At 41.4% G+C, this 16,868-nt stretch overlaps 1 protein-coding gene across 1 annotated transcript; it reads right to left on the bottom strand.

The window, feature by feature from the left end:
* Positions 1–285: 285 nt before the first annotated feature.
* On the bottom strand, positions 286–16,283 carry slc6a7 (solute carrier family 6 member 7). Its single transcript, XM_088280113.1, has 14 exons — positions 16,022–16,283; positions 13,603–13,807; positions 9,472–9,603; positions 7,009–7,201; positions 4,827–4,965; positions 4,611–4,745; positions 4,409–4,512; positions 4,210–4,334; positions 3,394–3,506; positions 3,182–3,319; positions 2,998–3,097; positions 2,780–2,898; positions 1,407–1,580; positions 286–1,332 (listed from the first exon to the last, which is right to left on the bottom strand). Exons 1-14 carry the CDS (start codon positions 16,085–16,087, stop codon positions 1,153–1,155), a joined length of 1,923 nt encoding a protein of 640 aa, XP_088136239.1. The 5' UTR covers positions 16,088–16,283; the 3' UTR covers positions 286–1,152.
* Positions 16,284–16,868: the final 585 nt, after the last annotated feature.

Below are 16,868 nucleotides of genomic sequence, written 5' to 3'. Positions count from 1 at the left end.
ACTCCAGTTATCACCTGAGTTCATTTAGTTAACAAAGACAATTTCATTACTTTATCTCAAACTACAAAAAACAAGCTTCAGACGGATACAAATTTAAAATATAAATTAAAAAACAGCACATACTGCATATAAAACAAAACAGGCATTCTAAGAAGAACAAATGGAAATGTGCAGCTACACAACTACTCCAGATATTTTGCAGTCAGAAAAGTCAGGGACATTTAACAATTGTTGGTCCAGTGAAATGTATGTAAATGTGTCTACGATAAAAGACAGACACTCGAGTAAAAGACATTATTTGGCAATTTATTCAGTTTTTTTTCATACACGTACTGTATATTATACACATATTCTGTTATTCATCTTGGAAAGTATATTTTGTATTGGGTGGAAATTTGAAACACTTAACCCTGTTTCATAAGAGACTGTTATAGGCTGCAATCACTGGAATTCCATTTGCAGTACAAAAAGTAAATATAAAGTAAATGATCATAAGGTCATCAGAATCAATGCACCGTATACATTACAACTCTATGAGCTAACAATTCATTTAAAACAGTTTCAAAACAAGTTTTAAAAGAAACACCATGAAGCAGCATTATATAGTAATAAAAGCATTTTTTCTATGATGAAATATGACAACTTGTTTTTTTTATTCAAACCTATTTTTATACCAATGAGCTGAAAACATGGAGCTTCTTTGCCACTGCACGCCAAAGTGTGTGTTTGTTTGTCCCAGTGCAAATAGCAAGTTCAAAATGACCCACTGCCGACCTGCCACAGCTACTGTATGGCTTTTTTTTCAACCAACACTCATCAGCCACGGCAGTGTTAAATTGACAGTAACACTAAAAAGATCAACATAGAGCATGCAAGAACGTCACAAATATGCCCCACTTTCATCTTTCCCATTTCTTTTGCATAACCATTCTTTCCCACCGCACAATGTGGTACAATACCATCACTAGTACCCTTTTCACGTCACTAGAGGCCGCTGCTGCTACACTACAGTTTATTATGTTGCCGCTGTATTAATACTATCCTGCAGGTATGTTTAGACACACCCACCAAAGCAAAACTAGAGCAAATTAAGTATCTAATATGTTCAGCTCTATATCAACAAAATAGTGTGCTCTGTGTGGTCATTGTTCCTCAGGCCGACAAATCCCTCTTCCCCTCTCCTTCCTCCCATGTCATCGCACTGAAGTCCATATCTGTGAGAGTAACTGTGAATAGACCCTCCACCCTCTCTGCATCCACAGTCCGCTCCACACTCCCTGCACTGTTGTTTGTCCGCCAGGAATTCAGCGGTCGAATTGATTTGTGGAAACGCTGCAGAAAATAAGCATAGGCGTTATCACAAAGTCCCGTTGATGGATTCATCATGCACAGGTCATGATACTGACTTCCTTCAGTGTTCCAGTTTCCTTGTAGATGGCTACGACAGCCCAGATGAATATCTGCAGACAACAGGTCGTAGCCATGCACACTCCCAATGCTTTCCCCCAGCAAGGATACACATAGTTGCCGTAATGCAGGGGCGTGTTGTACATCTCAATGAAGATGTAGGTCAGGATGAACTACAATCACAAACAGAATCCGAGAGAGTTATGGGAAACATTATGTAAAGTTAAAATACCAATTGAAGAGTGATAGGCAACGCTCAGGGCAAGCTCATATCTCTTCTTGCATTTATTCAAACGTGAAAGTTAACGCCAGCTCAATTGACTAGTTTTAAGGGGCCATGATAAGTTAATCAGAATCAGAAATCCCTTTATTGTCATTGTACTCAAGTGTGCAACGAGATTAGAGAGCTCCCCTCTCCAGTGCAATACAACAATAATTCTGTTAAATATATAAATTAGATAAATAAGAGAATAATTAGTGTGATGGAAAATAATACTGAATAGGGTATATAAAAACACATCACGTCGCTGTTCTGCAAGGTAAGGGTGGTCATGTGTGTGTGTGAGAGTTTAGAATGGAGATAGCTCTTGGAAAGAAACTGTTTCTCAGTCTATTAGTCCTTGATTTGATGCACCTGTGGCGCCTGCCAGAGGGCATCAGGTCGAACAGGTGTGAGTTTGGGTGGGTATTGTCTTTGACAATATTGAGAGCCCTGCTGAGGCACCGGGCGGTGTAGATGTCCGACAATGAGGTGAGAGGGCAGCCAATAATCCTTTGCGCTGTTTTGACTGTCCTCTGGAGCCTCACTCTCTCCGCCTCAGTGCAGCCACTGTACCAGGTGGAGACACAGTACGTCAGCAGGCTCTCGATGGACGAGTGGTTGAAGGCCAGCAGCATCTTCCTGTCCAGGTTGAATTTCCTGAGGACTCTGAGGAAGTGCAGACGCTGGTGGACCTTGTGTCCAAGAAAGGTAATCGCACTTAAACAGTATTTTCAATTTATGACATTATTGTTGAGGGTCCCAAAGTGAGTTTGTTTGTTTTTCTGATTCAACCCTCAATCATTGTGGAAACCAATTCATTGAATGCTTTCTTATCATTACTATCATGAATATAGTTTTAAAAGCACCCTCCAGTGAGCAGCGCAAACACCTATTCCCTTATACACTTGCATGACAGTTGAGAACTTTACAATGATACTTAAAACACTGGCTTTTAAGTAGAGGACTGATTTGACTGCGGAACTAATTATTTAAAATTCTATTGATTAATGTGGGAAAGGTCATCAAGCATGCTGGAAAGAATTGCGTCCCACCATTAATATCGCGCTGTTCATCGCATTGACCACTAACAAAGTTCATGTGTTTACTCACCAAAAGAAGAAACGGAGTGAAGAATACCCAGCATGCTTTGAAGTACAACAAAACTTTGCTGCACCAGGGAGGGCAGTAACGGATCATGTCGATGATGTCCTGGCAAAACTGGTTGACTCCTCATAAACCAAAACCCATTACACAGCATGAAAGTTATCATCACACACAATAAAGATAACGAGAACATGAATGATTTGTGGTCAAGTGAGAAGGGCTACCATAGAAGAAGGAGATGCCAATGCACATGAAGAATGTGATGATGATGAGGCCAAAACTAGTGCTGAAAGAGTCGACGAGAGTGAACCAGTAAATGCCCCCCTATGAAGACAAAACAATAGTGAGGATGGTGGATGGAAACAATGGTTGCAATGCTTAAAAAAACAAAAAACAAAAAAAACCTACATCAGTGACTAACAGGAGACCCATAAGGTACAGGCAAAAACACAGAAACCCCAAAAACAAGGACTTGTGCTTGGTGTTCCCACGCAGTTGTGGAAACTCATCTAGTATCGCAGTGGTTATACCCTCGATGTTTCCAAACTGTGAAGTGGTAGAGCACAATGGATCATACAGTGTGTATGTCATGGGATGCATACCAATAAATGGGGTCTTACAAGTGTGTCAATCCCCAGCATGAAAAGCATCAGAAAGAAGAGAACGGACCAGAACGATGAACCTGGCAACAGAGCTAGGGCCTCTGGGTAAGCCACAAATGCTAATCCAGGTCCTGCAATCAAGAGAAAAACACATAGCTGAACCATAATTTAAATGTTGGCAATTATCAGAGGAAGTGCCTCAGGGAAACAACATTTTAATTTAGGTAATTATTCCGTTCTTGGCATGTTAAACTCATGGGCCAATTCTTCAAAAGTACCGTATGTTCTTTGCCACTTATTCAACACGCGTACATTTATGTGACATTTCTTTCATTAACGCAAGGGTGGTGTTAAATCCCATTGACTAAAGTGCACATGTGAGTTGAGGTGCCTGTACTAAACGGCACATGTTTGCAATCAATGTTAAAGTCGTAAGCAAAAGTGTTTACAGTGTACAAGTACCATAATTATTGTAATACATTGAGAATTTAAAAATCATCAATTTTGGGGAGGGGGGGGACGTTGCATCTCGAATAAAATCGTGATCCAAACCATCATCTAAACCAGTTATCCTCAAAAGGCTCAAGGCTGAGCCGCACACTATCTAAGATGACTTTCGGGCAAGCGGCATGTACACACGGGACTCGTCACCAGCCAATTGCTGGGCACAAAGAGTCCACCATTTACATTGAATTTTACACATATGGACAATTTAGATTCTTCAGTTAACCTATGCATGATTTGGGAGTGTGAGAGGAATCCAGACGCCAGAACCACTATTTCACTGCATTGTGCCGCTTCTAAAGGCAAGCACAATTCCAATTCAATACGCACCAGAAACTGCCACGTTTTCAACTGGCACCCCTCTCTTCCACGCCATGTGGCCGAGGATTGAGAATATAGCAAATCCCGCAAAAAAGCTTGAGAGGCAGTTTCCAGTGGTGATAATTACTGTGTCCCTAAAATCAAAAGAAACAAGATTAAGGGACAATTCAATTTCCAGTGGGCATGCTGCACCTGAAAGTGAACTCACCTAATGACATTGTTGTCAAATTTATTATAGGAGGCCATAGAAAGCACTCCTCCAATTCCAATACCCAAGGAGTAGAATATCTGTGAAGCTGCATCATTCCATACCTTCAGGATTTCAGCAGGAATATTTCAGGTGAAGAACACCAATCATCTGCAGTTGTTTTTTTAGCCATTAAAATATCTTTATGGGCCCTTATCAGTACCTGTGCGCTGGCTAATCGTTTCCAGTCTGGCGTGAGGTAAAAAGCAATGCCCTGAAGAGAGCCTTCCAGTGTAGCACCTCTGATGATCAAAACTATTAGTATAAAATACGGGAATGTAGCCGTGACATAAACCACCTAAAAACGATGAGCAAAGGAAGCCATGAGCACAATTCACAGAAGGCACGTGATGATGTCGTTATATTCAGAGGGGATGACCTTGCCAGCGCTGTGGATGCCCTTGATCATACACAGAAAGACAATGAGCCAGGCAGCCAGGAGGCAGAGGGCCAGGGGCCAGCGGACTGGACCCGGGTCATGAAGGCCCTCACTGTTCATGGCACCCAGTACATGCTCGCTGAAAAGAAACAAAGGATACAAAGAAATAAGATCAAGTTTTCCTTTAAATAATCAAAAAAAAAACTATTTATTGGACAAGAATCAAAATCTTTTATGTATACCATTCTGTTGTACACTGTGTGGAGAAAAAGGAAATGACAATCACGATACTTGAGGTATTAAACACAAACCACACAAAAACACATTAAAATCAGTGTATTAAAAGACCCTTTAAAAACAAAAAATATATATATCTTAATTTGACACAGCACAGTTGCAGTTTTAACACCGCTGCCAAATTTGAAGGATAAAAAAAAGTCAGCAAGTATATATAAATTGAGCCATCAAAATGGCAACCCCCCCAAAAATCATATCACTACATGAAAAAACTAACACTTTAACGCTGTAGCTCCACAATTCAATGATATAGTTTTGTCAGTCTTCAAAATAGTATAATGCATTTCGAAACAAATCTATGATTTCACTTCACATAGACCTGTTAAAGGGGAAGTCAACCCCAAAAAGTATTTGCAAGGAAACGTTCTATGGGTCTTAATTAGTCGAAACATGATATTCTGATTACTGTAGCATTTGTAGAATATGAGTTAAGCAGCAAAATCCACCCATTTGAGCCATCTAAGGGGCAGCCATTTTGTCACTTCTGCCGACCAAAAACGACATCACAGTTGGTCAAGGCTCAGGTAACGACCAATCATGGCTGACTTGTTTTCTGAAGCTAAGCCATGATTGGTCATTAGCTGATCCCTGAGCAACTGTGATGTCATTTTCAGTCGACGGTAAGTGGCAAAATGACTAACCCCTGAGATGGACGAAAACAGGTGGAATTTACTGCTCAACTCACATTCCACAAACGCAATATGAATCAGAATGTAATTTTTCGACTAGTGGGCCAGCATAGAACATATTCTTGGAAAGATATTTTTGAGGTTGTATAATTAAAAAAAAACACTCCAAAAACTCAGTAGAATATCGTCTCAAGAACACCTCTGTTCACAAACAAATCAGATTGCGAACAAATTTTTTTGCACCAACATTGCTTCAGTTCACAAACCGAGTTGCACATGCTGATACGTACCTTTTTGGATTTGCTCTATATTAGCCCCCAGTAAGCAGTGTTTCCAAAAAGTATGAATACTAAAATAATGACCTGGACTGAATTCACAAATGGACTTAGTGTGAAATTTGGGCCGTTTGATTGAAACCCACGCTGTCACTAGCAGGAAGCAATGCCTTATTCTGTCATTTATTGTACCTAACCTTAACAGCTAGCAAAAGGAATCTTATTGTTCTGATCAAAGATTTATTTTTATTGAACTGATTTGCAAATAATAGTTTTCTGTTTTTATTCATGTTTAATACAAAGTCCCAACTTCATTGGAACTGGGTTTGCACTAAGACTGGTCTTCTCTGTCTGCCAGACTGTTAATTGAAACATGAATGTTGCAAATACTTTACCAGATTTCTTTGTGGTTTACGGATGAATTATAAAATAAACTTGAATCTGAAAACCTTTGGTGTAAAGGAGAAACATTAAGTCAAAAGGATTCTGCGCAATATTACGGAGCATTTGCAGTACTTTGGGTGACTATATATTCATCAAATCCCTTGGACATCGACTTCAATTTGTTGAATTAAAAACTGGGTGAGTCCCTGTGACACCACTAATAATCTCTGCATGAGTGTGAAAAAGCAGGCGTGTACGGCTTCAAAGACAATGAAACGTAAATGTGATTGTGATAAATGGAAAGGGAACAAAAGTGTTGCGGAGAAATCTCAAAGGCGGACTAGACGCATGCTTTGGCTTGGTGAGCGAGAGTCACAAACTGAATTAAGTTCATGATTCAAGGTTCCACGGTTGCTTGAGCAACTCCCATATACTGTAACTTGCTTAAGGGGTCTTCTAAGGTCCAAGGAGACACTGCAATTGTGCGTGTCATGAAAAGCCTTTTGTGTGAAAACCAACGACACATGGCTGCTCTAATGTATTGGCGAACTTTGCGGTACTTCAGAAAAAGTATGTTCACTGAATGATTGTGCATACTTCCAGAAGATCTCAGAGGGGCTCAGACTTTCTCCAGTGGAGCTATTGCAGACGGCAGCATTGGCGATGGCGTCACATGACCAAGGCAGCGGCATCTGGAACGAGCTGCCCAGGTAATAAAATGTCCACGCTATAATGACGTTGTAGTAAAGAGACACCAGCACAGCCACACACAGCATGCCAATTCCGATGCCTGCAACATAAAAAGCAGGCTTGAAGTACACAGGATTGTAGCATAACCATAAAGTTATTGAACTGCTTTTTTCCTTATGAGACATTTTTGGAACCCATCTACCCTCCCCACTAAGTATAATCTTTTTTTTTTTTACCTTTACATAAGAGCAGTTTAATCACTTCTTCTCTACTTCTCAGGGTATACAGTTAAACTCTGAACTGCACTGTTTATAGCAGGCATCACCAAATGGCGGACCGCGGTCCGGATCCGGACCGACAGATGGTTCGGACCGGACCTATGACCAATCTATGATGAATTTTTTTCAGGGCACATTCGCAAATGTTGACGCTGCAATTGTAGTTCATACAGAAAAGGCGTCACTGATTTGAGCCAATCAAATCTTTTGTTTACGATCCACTGCCAATTGCGCAGCAGACCGGAAGAGAGTGCTGCTGACAGTATGCCTTGCTAAAAAGTTAACAAGTTTGATGCGTGTTGTTTTAAATGAATGGACGGAGAAATTTAGTTTCGATCTGGCTGCAGCCGATTCAAAACCAGTGTGCAACATATGCTCCGAAACCGTCGCAACATTGCGAAGCGCCACTACGAGACAAAGCACCGCCCTTTTGTGCAAAGTTATCCGCTGAAGTTTGAGGTGAGCGCACGCAAAAACATCGAACTTCGAGTGCAGAATAACAGATTTTTACATTTTCGTTTACAGCTCAGCGGCATGCAAACGAATGTTCACTAAAAGTATCATGGATTTTAGGGAAACATAAAAAAACATTCAGTGATGGGGAAGTTGTGAAGGAGTGCTTAAATGCGGTTGCACAAACATTTTTTAAAGGAAAACACAAAGCCCAGATGTGTGAAATAATCTACCAAATCCCAATGGCCCTGACTCCGTTCCAACCCAGATTAATTCACTGGCAGGGCAGTCACAAACTCATTTTTCTCATTGAGAGAAGTTAAAAAAAGATTCAAAAGAAAAGGTGGTGTCAAAGCTCATTTTTAATTAATTTTTCATGAGGACAGCCATTTTTATTGATTGTGTACTGAACATGTTGACCTGTTTTACTTGGATAATTAGGCTTTCCGTTTTTTTTAGGCTGATAACTCTTTGATTAAAAAAAAAAGGTAAAAGATGTTAACTCAATGCTTAGCATTTGATATATTTCTGCAGGAGATATTTTACAGTTTTTTTCTGGAAGTGGCACCCTTAAATTCCTGGAGCTACATTTTCTTGAATGTGAAATAAACGCCTTATATTTGTTTGACTGGCAAAGGTGTTTAATGGGAACATTGCTAAATATTTAGTATATAAATGCGCTCTGTTGAAAATGACTAAATATTGAAACTATATAAAAATGTGAACATAGGCTAGACATTAAGGGAAGTTGGACATTGGTTCGGACCTTTTAATTGGAAGAAATTTTAGTCGTGGACCTCTGTGACTTCTAATTGAATACCTCTGGTTTATAGATATGATAAAATAACTAACACTAAACCAGTGTTGTTTTTGGCAGGCATTTTAGGTTTTGTCTTAGTCATTTGGACGAAAGTGCTTATGCCATGGTCCGTCAAAGAAAAGCGTGTCAGCGTGTGTGAGCTGAGACGAATGACCGCAGACCTTTTTTTTTTTTTTTTGAATGACCGCAGATGTGTTTTGTGTGCAACGGTTTATGCGGCGCATGCGCCCTTGCATGTTGTCCCAGTGGCGGGCAGGCCCTGACGAGAATAGGTTGCACCGGCGCAACACGAGCAATGTAATCTTTTGAAAGACAGATTACATGTATAATAGGAATTGATGTCAGAAATTTTGAACGCGTCTGTTGGACCACAAGCTAACAATTTCGTCCAGTTTCGTCTCGGCAACAAAAATTCATGTTTGTCATGTCATGTTTTCGTCATCAAAGAGCCATGCTTAGCTCGTCATTGTCTCATTATCATCGTGAAAAAAAGGGGCGTCAATGAAATATTTTCGTCATCAATGACGAAAACAACACTGCACTAATCTCTTTTGTGTATAGGACTATTAAAGTAGAAACCACAATACATCACAAAAACACACAACTAAGTTAGCGCTGAGACATGTAGAACTCACTAAGGGCTAATTGCAGTCTTCTCTTGGTAACTTTAGCATAACTGCAGCTTCTAGTCAGGAAAATGAGAGGCGACAATACCACTAAATTCTTCACGCTGGCCTTTTAAGACTACATGTTGGCAGACGTACTTCTCATAAATGTGCATTGATGTCATTGACTCAAATGGAGAAATGTGGCCCTCACCTTTAAGCAGAGGGCAGCATTTCCATACGGTGATGGGGCCAGTTGCGCCATACTGGCCGAGACACAGCTCCATGAGGAAGAGCGGAACGCCCGTAACAAAGAGCATGATGAAGTAGGGGATAAGAAAGACACCTGGAAGAGTAGAACAAGGTTAGGGGAAGGAAGGGTGGTAGTGAGGAGGATATAAGTAGGTGGCTGTTGAGTCAGGCAGCAACAAAAGATCCATTGCAAAGCTTGGTATCAAACATTCTGCCAGAGATTAAATCTATGTAAAACCTGAATTTTCTGATACATCATTCCTGTATTGAATCTAATGTGATCAAGAAAGTGAACCTGATGTCTTGACTAGTGAGTTCTTTGGTGAGGATTTGGGCGTAACATTTATTCAGGTTGCAACACGTCACGTAGCATGTGAAGATGCATATAGCACATAGGGAGTGACATCTCTAAAGATTCATCAAAGAAAAGGATCAGGGAGTCTTTAAAGTATCTCTCCAACCAAGATGGCCCATTTTTCACTAACAAGCTCAGTTAAAATTTTTTTGATAAGGAAACTAAAATTAGTTATCATATTCCTTTTAATCCATTCATTTTGGAGAATTTAGGAAATAAGTGATGAATTGAAAAACACCTACTTTTAATGAGGAATATGGCCATGCTCACACCATATTTCAGTGAGTCATTAAAGAGGCCGATTAAAAACTCTCCATTGGAAATCATAGTACTTTCATTTCTTAACGTCCAAAAACGATGATTAATTTGCACCAAAATTCATGTGGACATGCCTACTTATGACGATTTCAACATATTAAAAGGATTAACCTCTCCGTGGCTGATTTATATGAGATTGAGGATATGTGGAAGCGAGCAGAGGTACATAGATGATGCTGAGAGCACACGGCAGACTGCTTCTTTGAACATTGATCGAAGCGGCCCCGATTAAAAGGACATGCCGCTCCGTGATGCACAAACTTTAAGAGGAGGTGTCATGTGTCATCATCCACACCGCTTATTCTGTATTGGGTCGTAGGGGTACTCGAGCCTATCCCAGCTGACTACGGGTGAAAGGCATCGAAAAGAGGTCCTTATCTGAAATCGACCCCCATGTGAAACTGGCGGCCGCAAGCGGTGTCGGACAACACACGCGACTGCCTAGGAGTCAACCCCGCGACATGAAGAGGCAAACTGGATAGTAAAGCACTAATTTTGTTGTGCTATTGCCTTTTGTTTTAACTACCTGAAGCTAAGTGTTATTAGCCATGCCGTTATCCGACTGTTAGTCGGGGGGGTTAGGGGGGATAAAAATCCATGCCCGACTGTTAGCCGCTGTCAGCCGCCGTCTGCCTCCGTCGAGTTGGCGCAACTTTAGTGTAGTTAAACGTCCGGAACATAATGTGCACATTCTTGCTTTTGTCTGCTTCAACCTGTGTAAGTGGAAAATCGATCAGCACGGTATTTGAGATTTTGTGGAGGTGATCACATGAGCTCACGTTTGATGTCATTAAATCCAAACTATTGTGCAGAACGCTTTTATACTTTCACAGGATGAAGTGCAATACAATAGGGCTGTGACGAAAATTTTATATCGATATGTATCGCGATAGTTAGGTGATTGATATCCTTAGAAAATGATATCGATAAATTATCTATCCCCCCAAAAAAAACAACGGAGCAGAATCGACCTATCTCGTCACAAACTCCCTCCCATTTAGGAAATACAACCTAAGGCTCCTGCATGCGCTGCTGAGCTCACGTGACTCAAAAGAAACAAAAAAAAAGGTGGCGAAAGGTCGACTTTCTGGTCGACTTGACGAAATGGCCCTCAGTTCCATCACACGGGAGCTCCGGAGGAGAGAGGCCGGCTTGCTTAACAGTTAGGCCGATGACAAGCACCCTTCCCGGACACACACGGGACAAAATGGCCCGCAGCTCTATCACACAAGAGCTCCGGAGGAGCGAGGCCGGCGTACGTTGCAGTTAGGCTGATAACAAGCACCCTCGGCGGACACAAAGAGGACGAAATGGCCCGTAGTTCCATCATGAGGGGAGCTCCGGAGGAGAGAGGCCGGCTTTGTTAATAGTTAAGCCGATGACAAGCACCCTACGCAGACACGCACTGGACGAAATGCCCGTTGCTCCATCACATGGGAGCTCCGGAGGAGCGAGGCCAGCGTACGTAATAGTTAAGCTGATACAAGCACCCTTCCCAGATACGCACTGGACGAAACGGCCCGTAGTTCTGTCACAAGGGAGTTAAATATTACATTTTAAAATAAAACAAATCAGAATTCAGCCCTTTTCCCTCTAAAACCTCAGTATTGATCCATCCCCCCCACTCACCGTAGAGGAACACGATGTGAGGCGCGCGCTCCTGGCTGTTAACCCCAGGAAAGCTACTGGACCCGACGGAATACCAGGCAAGGTCCTCAGAGCATGTGCCCACCAACTGTCACATGTTTTCTGCAGGATCTTCAACCGCTCCCTGGCTCAAGCAGTCATCCCCTCCTGCTTGAAAACCTCCACCATTATTCCTGTCCCCAAAAAGTCACCCGCCGTCCACCTGAATGACTACCGTCCTGTTGCTCTCACACCAGTCATCATGAAGTGCTTCGAGAGGCTGGTTCTCCAGCACATCAGGGACTGCCTTCCTCCCACTCTGGACCCCTACCAGTTTGCATACCGGGCTAACAGATCCACTGAGGACGCCATCGACACTGCTCTGCATGTTGTGCTGGGCCACCTGGAACAACAGCAGAGCTATGCAAGGATGCTCTTTGTGGACTACAGCTCGGCATTCAACACGATCATCCCAGACATCCTCGTCGCCAAACTGGACATTCTCGGCCTCCCTGCCCTCACACGCATCTGGATTAAGGACTTTCTGACCAACAGACCCCAGACTGTGTTGCTCGGCCCCTACACGTCCTCCACCCGCACGCTGAGCACCGGTTCCCCTCAAGGATGCGTGCTGAGCCCTCTCCCATACGCCCTCTACACCTACGACTGCAGCCCGGCCCACGGTAACAACACCATCGTCAAGTTTGCTGACGACACGACAGTGGTCGGTCTGATCTCGGAAGGTGACAAGACAGCCTACAGAGAGGAGGTAAAGAGGCTGACGGCTTGGTGCGAGGACAACAGACTGCAACTCAACATTGCAAAAACAAAGGAGATCGTCGTCGACTTCAGGAGGAACAAGACGGTACCGCCCCCCCTCTGCATCGAAGGCGTGTGTGTGGAGAGGGTCCACACGTTCAAGTTCCTGGGAGTACAGATCTCCGATGACCTTTCTTGGACTCACAACACCACAGCAGTGGTAAAGAAGGTCCACCCGCGTCTGCACTTCCTGAGAGTCCTCAGGAAATTCAACCTGGACAGGAAGCTGCTGCTGGCCTTCTATCACTCGTCCATCGAGAGCCTGTTGACGTACTGTGTCTCCACCTGGTACAGCGGCTGCACTGAGGTGGACAGAGTGAGGCTCCAGAGGACAGTCAAAACAGCGCAAAGGATTATTGGCTGCCCTCTCCCCTCACTGTCGGACATCTACACCGCCCGGTGCCTCAGCAGGGCTCTCAACATCGTCAAAGACAATACCCACCCAAACTCCCACCTGTTCGACCTGATGCCCTCTGGCAGGCGCTACAGATGCCTCAAATTGAGGACCAATAGACTGAGAAACAGTTTCTTTCCGAGAGCCATCTCTATTCTGAACTCTCACACACACACACACGAGACCACCCTTACCTTGCAGAACAGCATCGTGATGTGTTTTTATATACCCTATTCAGTACTATTTTCCATTGCACTCTCTTATTTATCTAATTTATATATTTGTCTGTATTTGTTATATTGCACTGGAGAGGGGAGCTCTCTAATCTCGTTGCACTCTTGAGTACAATGACAAAGGGATTTCTAATTCTAATTCTAATTCTAATTTTTATATGCCAATGTTCACGTCAATCAAGCATGCCTTTAAGTTCATTCACCCCGCCACGAGGCATTGTAGGACAAATGTCAAACCAAAATGATTACAAGTGCAGTTCACGCCTAAATCAAAGCGCTCAAAAAGGTGTGACAAAGGTGAAAACACTCCACACAAAAGGCATGCAAACATGCTAGAGAACCTCCTACCTCCTCCATTGCGATAGCAAAGGTAAGGGAACCGCCACACGTTCCCTAAACCCACGCAGTATCCGAGGCAAGAAAGCAGGAACTCGTACTTCCCACCCCAATGCCCTCTCGAGATGGTCACATTTGGGACCTGCTCTGGACTCTGAGCTTGGGACTCAGACTGGGTTACAGCGGTGTGATTCAGGCCATTCCATTGAAGTGAATTCTACAAGAAAATGCCCAACAAACCACACACACACACACACACACAAACACACACGCACGCACACGCACACACACACACACACGCGCACGCACGCGCGCACACGCACAAAACATAATTGAATAATTGTGTTGCGCTATAAAACACAATTACTAATGTAAAAAAAAAACTCGCAGTCAAAAGTCTAGAGGAAGCATTTTTACATAAAATGACAATCAATTGTCAATATAATTACTCAAGAGTCAAAGGTTGTGGTCAAGCAAAACTCCTAAGAGCAAAAAAAGCATTCCACCTTTCATGGCAACCAAGGCTTTAGTTGCCAGGCATTTTCTATTGGCATGAGATAAAGGATAAAAATAAATACCATTACCTTCTCACGGGGAAGGACGTTCCTTTGAACAATAGTTCATTACTACCTTTCAGTAATGTGATGGGTAAGATTGTAAAAAACAACAACAACAAAAAAAACCTCTCTCTCTGTTTAGGAGTGTCATTCATAGGCTTTACACAGATCTGATCGACCGATATGTTACATTTCATGACGTCTTAAATTTGACAATCAATCAATGACATTGCAGCCGCAGTGTTTCTCACCTACAAATAGTGGCAGGCTGTCACGAATTAATTATGACTGTTGATAAAAGATCTTCGTGACAGAAAATGTTAGAAACATTTAAAAGTGAAGAAATAAAAATAGATTTCCAAAATTGCTAAAAGAACCCGCTGTAAAATTGATTTTAACCCAAGATTTTAAAGAACATACACTGGTGTTTGGCTTCACTTCATTTGGTATTTTATAGATATCATATCAATACAAATTTCCTCTGCGTGACGATTGTGCAAATACAGTGCCTCAAATGATTGAAGTATCAACCGTATCAAAGTATAAAGTTTGGGAATCTATATATTTTCACAACTAAAACATGTCTCTCTCCCCCTCCCCCCTTTCTGACACCTATATATATATATATATATATATATATATATATATATATATATATTTATTTTTATTTTTTTTTTTTTAATTTTTAAACCATTTTACTAGGTATTATTTTTTATTTTAATATAACGGTCTTCTAACCATGGTCTTCTCTATCTCAAATTTCAAAGTCAATCCAATTTTTACTTTACAGGAACTTAAATGAGAGCCATATGGCTGAATCTTTAATACAGCTCTGGGGCAGTATTTGCTCTCGTTAGAGAGATTATGCAAGTACAACCAATATTGTTTCCAGAGAGAATCCTGAATTTTTATGATACCTCAATCATGTTACGAATCTTCAATAACTCTAACATGCATGCTTTGTGGATGTGGGTGGAAGATCCCCATTGCAAGCACAGGGATTACTTGCAAACTTCATAAAGGAAGATCAGAGCCAAGATTTGAACCCCAACCCGCAGAACTGTGAAGCAAGTGTTTTGTGACTTAACCCAAAAAATACTTCCACATAAATAAAGTCAAATAGGGTTAAGGATACCTATATTGAAATTTGCCATAACCAATTTTGTGTCACGAAACGTTTATTTTTCAGTAGACGTCAGTGCAATGTCTAAATGTGAAATGCAATTCCAATATAATGTATTAATAGCAAGGTTGCGTAGAACAAAACAACATGGTATAGATGTCCCTTTAGAAGATTTTACAATTTTTCTTTGAAACAAACTTGTCTTGCGTGATTTGATTACCCGCAAAATGTTTTATACATATGTTAATGTACCAGGATTAATATTGTCAATGAAAATATACTTTAGGTCGTCTTACCTGCTCCCCTCTACGTGTTGAATTGAGCAATAAAATCACGGCCCCAAATGAAACAAAACATTACATCTATAGCTTATGATTCAATTAGATAATTCGACCCAACTAAAATGCTCTTTTGAATCGATTTGTCAAACGCATTCCAGGTCATGTTTGGCGAAAATGTGATCCTGTGTAGAAATGGGACAACATTGAAGAACACCTGCAAGAAACGGAGGGGAACTTTCTCTGAATTCGGTGTCATAACGGAACGTAAATAGAGAGCGGCGCGTCGGATGAAAATAGTTGGAAATGACAATAATGAGTTCAACGAAGATGTGGACGAACAGGTTTGGCAACTTCATCTCTGCTTTGTCTTCGAACGGAAAAGCCGGCGATACCACGACAAGTTCAACTGCATTTTAAAATAACAACGTGGAATAAGATTTTGTGACGGGAAATTAAGTTTTTAATACTACCTGGGTGATGTTGGGGCTGACCAAAGAGGGGCTGTCGAGTTCACCTTTGCGGCTGTTGTCCCTCATCTCCAATTCCACCCACTGGCACAGGTGGAACTTGACTATTCAACAATTGGTTCCATATGCTACATAATAATCTGGTGGCGGTTTGCAAGGCACACCGTGGCGCTCTTGTCGTTAAGGATAAAAAAACGATGCTTGGTTTTGATCAAGTCTGTTTGTAAGGCGGAGACAAGGAAACAGGCCTTGTGTGTGTGGGGGGGGGGGCGTTGGAGAGGGTATCATAGTTACAGGTGCCGCAGAGAAACACCTCCCTCTTTGTTTACGATTATATCAATGGGAGGGGAGAGTGGAGGAATCCGCCTGTTGACCATTCTTTTTTTTTACTTTTACATTTTTAGGTACAGCATTTTTTGTTTACTTTTCTTTTAAGTGCAGTAACGTTGTATTAAACTTTAAAGAATTTGCATTCAATATTTGCATTCGATTTTGAAGAACTTTTTGGTTTTAAAGATTTACTTGAGTACATTTTTTATTCAACTATGGGAGATACATTTTAATCAAATCATCGGGTACAGTGTGTTACAGTGTTTCCTGCATTTAAGCACGATGTTATTTTTCATGTATATAGTTAGATATGGTAAAAACAAACATTTATGGAATTTACCCAGACTACATGAATTTTGGAAGAAAGTCAGCCCGAGGGCTGTTCGATTTTGAAAAAATATTAAATACGATTAATTTAGTAAAAAGTGTAATCATATTATTCAAACAATTATTATTTTTTGGTACAATAAAAAAAAACAAATGTATAAATGGTAACAATTTAAAAACAAATCAAATTTAT

This window comes from Idiotropiscis lumnitzeri, chromosome 17 (assembly GCF_059441095.1).
Source record: "Idiotropiscis lumnitzeri isolate Australia: NSW breed Sydney's pygmy pipehorse chromosome 17, RoL_Ilum_1.0, whole genome shotgun sequence".
Lineage (NCBI taxonomy): Eukaryota > Metazoa > Chordata > Actinopteri > Syngnathiformes > Syngnathidae > Idiotropiscis > Idiotropiscis lumnitzeri.
Note: the sequence above shows the minus strand (reverse complement) of the source record. Positions and strands in the feature narration are given on the sequence as shown.

Coding starts and splice junctions, on each gene's coding strand:
- slc6a7 (XM_088280113.1), bottom strand. CDS start 16,087: ATGAGGGACAACAGCCGCAAAGGTGAACTCGACAGCCCCTCTTTGGTC. Junction 13,808..16,021: donor TCAGCCCCAACATCACCCAG/GTAGTATTAAAA, acceptor ATTTTCTTGTAG/AATTCACTTCAATGGAATGG. Junction 1,333..1,406: donor AAACTGGAACACTGAAGGAA/GTCAGTATCATG, acceptor TATTTTCTGCAG/CGTTTCCACAAATCAATTCG.